Consider the following 5,123-nt stretch of genomic DNA (forward strand, 5'->3'; position numbering starts at 1 on the left):
TTCTGCTTTTTCAGGCTCCTCACGGTGGCAACAAGCCTTTTACAGGCAGTCTGTTGCTCCGGGTGTTTGTCCGGTGTTATGTCGTCCGGACCATTATCCTTGATAGGATTTGTTTGTTCGGTTTGATTATCCGAATTGCCGTTGTCCGGCAGCGGTTCGCCCTGCTCCAGCGCTGGGTCTGTGTGATCGCTATTTCTGTTGAGGCGGGGTTTGGGGCAGCGCTTGCGTCGCCGCTTTGACTACTTTTCGAGGGAACAAGCCTTCGATGCGTCCTTCCACTCCTCGTCGTCATCTTTTGGTGCGTCCACCATGTATACGTCATATGACGAGGTGGCGTTCTAGGGCCCAATAGGCGCTGGCTCTTCATCGTCTCCTTCATCGGCGTCCATACCGTCGATGTCTCCGGAGTCGAAGTCGAGCATGTCGGTTAAATCGTCGACAGTGGCTACAAAGTGGGTGGTGGGTGGGCTTTAAATTTCTTCATCGTCCGCATCCCAATCTCGCTGACCATAGTCCGGCCAGGGCTCTCCTGATAAAGAGAGAGACTTCAATGACTTCAGGATATCGCCCAAAGGCGAGTGCTGAAAGATGTCCGCGGCAGTGAACTCCATAATCGGCGCCCAATCGGATTCGATTGGCAGGGGCGTGGAGGGTTCGGAGTCCGGAGAGGAGTCCGGCTCATTGGAGTCACGAGTCTCGCAAAGTACGGGGCTGGTGTTCGGCTCAATCGCCGTTGGGATCGCAGCCCGGGGGTGGCGTCCAACCGCCCATCCTCGATCGGCGCGGTTGGCTCCGAATTAAGGGTCCGAGCCGATGCGGGTGCGGCCTCCAGGGCACCGTTCGGCGGCAGAGCTAGATCATGCTCGTCGTGATAGTGCGGTGCGCTCGGCAGTGGCTCGAATCCGTCGAAGATCAAGTCCCCGCGGATGTCAGCCGTGTAGTTTAAAATTCCAAATCTGACCTGACGGCCAGAGGCGCGGCTTTCGATCTGCTCCAGATGGCCAAGCGAATTGGCCCGCAGTGCGAAGCCGACGAAGACGAAGATCTGTCCGGGGAGGAAGTTCTCACCCTCGACTGCATCGCTATCGATGATCGTAGGAGCCATCGAGCCTGACGGCGACGACACAGAGAAACTCTCAATGAAAGCACCAATGTCAGTGTCAAAACCGGCAGATCTCGGGTAGGGGGTCCCGAACTGTGCGTCTAGGCCGGATGGTAACAGGAGACTAAGGACATGAAGTTTTACCCAGGTTCGGGCCCTCTTGATGGAGGTAAAACCCTACGTCCTGCTTGATTAATATTGATGATATGGGTAGTACAAGAGTAGATCTACCACGAGATCGAGGAGGCTAAACCCTAGAAGCTAGCCTATGGTATGATTGTTGATGTGTATGTTGTCCTATGGATTAAAACCCTCCGGTTTATATAGACACCGGGTAGGGTTAGGGTTACATAGAGTCAGTTATAATGGTAGGAGATCTGCATATCCGTATCGCCAAGTTTGCCTTCCACGCCAAGGAAAGTCCCTTCCGGACGCGGGACGGAGTCTTCAATCATGTATCTTCATAGTCCAGGAGTCCGGCTGAAGGTATAGTCCGGCCATCCGGACACCCCCTAATTCAGGACTCCCTCACCCGGTTGTGGCCTCCGACGGCGGCGAGGGGATTAGCTGGAGAAGGGGGGCCCGGCGGCGGCGCGGTTGGAGGCTGCCGCCCGAGTCGCCTCTTTGATTTCATATTATAAATGTTGGTATTTTTTTATAAATTTTGTCAAACTTTATAAGTCTTGACTTTAGACAAATCTTATATACGAACTAAAAATGACCGGAGGGATTACCGTAACTAAGTACGTAGGTGTGGCATTTTTGCCATCCAACGGAAGTCGGCTCTGTCGACGATCACGCCCTTCTTCCTCCTCCCCGTCTATTCTTCCCGTCGCTCGCCCGCACTAATGACCGTCGCCCCATTGCTGAACCTGTAGATTTTCGCATATATAATTGCACCAGTTTCTCTATTCGATAGAGGAGGCGCGACGTAGACCGAGCACGAGCATGACAGGTGAACAGATGCAGCGAACACAAATAATTCGCAGCAACGCACGGCCGGCGCGGCGACTTGTCTTGCAGTCCAATTTGCAATACTTTCATCATATCGATTCTGATCCGGTGGTCTATTTTCTCCAGTCCTCCACTAACACCAGACCATGCATAGGAAGCTTGGAGCGACTCGTTCCAATCAAGACATCAGTGCACTAGCTCAGAAAAGTGCTTACCATATCAGTGCACTGCAGGTAACGCCATCTGGTGGATCACGCCGATCAGTGATTAATAATAATTGTTTAGATACCTCGTTTGATCATACAAAAAAAGACAAGTCAAAGTCAAGAAAAAATATACCCACTCATTTCTAAATATCATTTGTGTAAAATAGTTGGATCCCCTTCCCGGTCTTTATCGATCGACCGGCCCCATACTTGACCCGCTGACCCGGCACTTGCCGCATTATTCTACACACAGTCACGCATGACACATGCCCAATTGAAGACCACGACGACGACGACGACCAATACTTACACGGAGCTCTGGCTCGCGCCTATACGGTGACTAGACTACTAGTTCTTGATCTGGGCGAGCATGCAGCGCACGTCCTTGGCCTCGGGCCGCTCCTTGGCTTCGTCGGCGGTGCAGAACACGGCGATGCGCAGCACCAGCATGATCTGCTCCTCGTGCCCGGCGCCGGCGATGGCGGGGTCGATGGCCTCCGCGTAGTCGCCGTTCTGCACCACCCGGCGCAGCCACTTGACCAGCCCGACCTCCTCCACCTCCGTCACGAAGAACTGGTCCGTCGGCTCCTTCCCCGTCGCCAGCACCGCCAGGATCACCCCGAAGCTGTAGATGTCGCACTTGGCCGTGAACTTGAGCGACTGGTGGTACTCCGGCGCGATGTAACCCATGGTGCCGGCTATGTGCGACGTCGACACGTGGGTGTGCTCGTCCGGCATCGCCTTGGCCAGCCCGAAGTCCGCGATGCGGGCCTCCATGTCGTCGTCCAGCAGGATGTTGGCCGGCTTCAGGTCGCGGTGGATGATCTGCGGCTGCTGCAGCACGTGCAGGTACTCCAGCCCCGACGCGATGCCCACCGCCACGCGGAGCCGCGCCGGCCACGCCAGCCGCACCGCGCCGCCGCTGCCGCCGTCCTCCTCCGACGGCGTCGCCTTGAGGGCGTTGTGCAGGCTGCCGTTCTTCATGTACTCGTACACCAGGTAGTGGCAGTCCGGCCGCGGCACGTGCGCCGCCAGCGGCAGGAGGTTGCGGTGCCGGATGTGCCCCACCGTGCGGATCTCCGACTGTATCTGCCGCGACCACTTGTCCAGCTGCCGGCTCTCCTCGTCGCTCAGGTTGTTCTGCCCGTGCCCGTCGCCCACCTGCTTCTTGATCTTCTTGATGGCGATGAACTTGGGCTCCTCGCCCTCGCTCTCCACGGGGAGCTGCGCCTTGAACACCTCGCCGCACCCGCCGCGCCCGATCACGGCCAGCGAGGACAGCATGTCCTCCTTCTCCAGGAACGCCAGGTGGTCCGCCCGCTTGATCAGCTTCGGGGTGAAGATCACCATGCCGGACTTGGTCCGGTACCGCCCGCGGATGCAGTTGAGCGCGAGCCGGAACAGCACGGACACGCCCAGCCCCGAAATGACGCCTGCGAGGGACCCGACCACGAACCCGATGATCCAGTTGCGGATGCGGTGCTTGTGGTTGCGGTGGTGCTTGCCCTGCTCGGCCGCCGGTGCCGTCGGCGGCGCGGTGTTGTTGTTCCTCGTCGGCGGCGAGCTGTTGTTCTTCTGTTTGCCACCACCGCTGCTCGAGGTTGTATTCTCCGCGAGGATGTACCGGTGCGGCACCCCAGTCCGGCGGTGGTGCACGTGCCGGATCCCCGGACGGGACCGGCGCGCCATGGCGGAGCGCGTGACGGCGTGGCGGCCGTCATAGCACTGGACAGCAGAGACGAGGAGGAGGAGCGTGGCGAGAGAGACGAGGAAGAAGACGGGACGCTTGGTCGGCATACCTGCCGCTAACGCCATGGTCACCAAACGTTTAGCTCGTTGGTCGTGTGGGGAGGAAGGTTCCGGCGTGTGTGGGGGAGGAGGTGGGTGGAGAGCACAGCTATTAATAACGGCCGAGTTGAGGATTACCGTGTGGAAATAATGCACGGCTATGATGCGTTTGTGGACTGGATGGACGTGCCAGATTGGTGTGAGAGGGACATATCGCGACCTGCCTAGTTTGATTGGCCGGAAACGACCGTTGACTCGAGGCAAGTCAAGAACCGGCCAGCACGGCGAGGGAAGAATGGAAATGACTATTATGCCCCTAAAAATCTGGGAAGATTCTCACGTCCCACCCTATATATGGTACTCCCTCCGGTCATTTTTACTCTGCATATAAAAATTGTGTGAAGTCAAACTTTATAAAGTTTGACCATATTTATATGAAAAATATCAACATCTATCATGATAAAGTTATACAACATGAAACTTTAAGTCATGGCGCATCTACTAGTATTGATTTCATATTGTGAATGTCGATATTTTTTTCTATAAAGTTGGTCAAACTTTATGAGGCTTGACTTCAGACAAATCTAATATGCGAACTAAAAAGGACTGGAGGGAGTATATATTTAAGTGATCCATTTACACGTATTTTCCGAACAAAAATCCCATTTAAATGCATATGCAAGTCATCTGCATCAAGTGTATTCAAACCTGGCATCTCCGAGGATGTCATTGCATCGGCACCGGAGAATAATGATATCTTCACTGTTCGTTCGGCTTACCGTTTCGCCATGGACGAGCGCGATCGTCCATCAACAAGTGCTTCGAGCAGGGCACCGGATGGTCGTCGCACCATTTGAAAGATCATATGAGGGTACCCTGCTCCTCCTAAGGTTCGCGTGTTCACTTGGAGATCTATGACTAATTCACTTGCCACTTGGGTCAATAAATTCTCTCGGCACCTCAAGCCTTCTGACGTTTGTCCCCTTTGTATTGTGAAATGTGAGGACGGGTTCCATGCAATGTGTAGGTGCCCTCTTGCCAAGGGCCTTTGGAGAGCCATGGCGTTGGAGTGT

The 5,123-nt window shown here is 55.3% G+C and overlaps 1 protein-coding gene across 1 annotated transcript; it reads right to left on the minus strand.

The window, feature by feature from the left end:
• Positions 1–2,379: 2,379 nt before the first annotated feature.
• Positions 2,380–4,150, minus strand: LOC119330736 (leucine-rich repeat receptor-like serine/threonine/tyrosine-protein kinase SOBIR1). The gene has a single exon (XM_037603859.1). The coding sequence runs from the start codon at positions 4,075–4,077 to the stop codon at positions 2,611–2,613; it is 1,467 nt and encodes a 488-aa protein (XP_037459756.1). The 5' UTR covers positions 4,078–4,150; the 3' UTR covers positions 2,380–2,610.
• Between the last annotated feature and the right edge of the window lie 973 nt (positions 4,151–5,123).

Source organism: Triticum dicoccoides, chromosome 7A (genome assembly GCF_002162155.2).
Source record: "Triticum dicoccoides isolate Atlit2015 ecotype Zavitan chromosome 7A, WEW_v2.0, whole genome shotgun sequence".
Lineage (NCBI taxonomy): Eukaryota > Viridiplantae > Streptophyta > Magnoliopsida > Poales > Poaceae > Triticum > Triticum dicoccoides.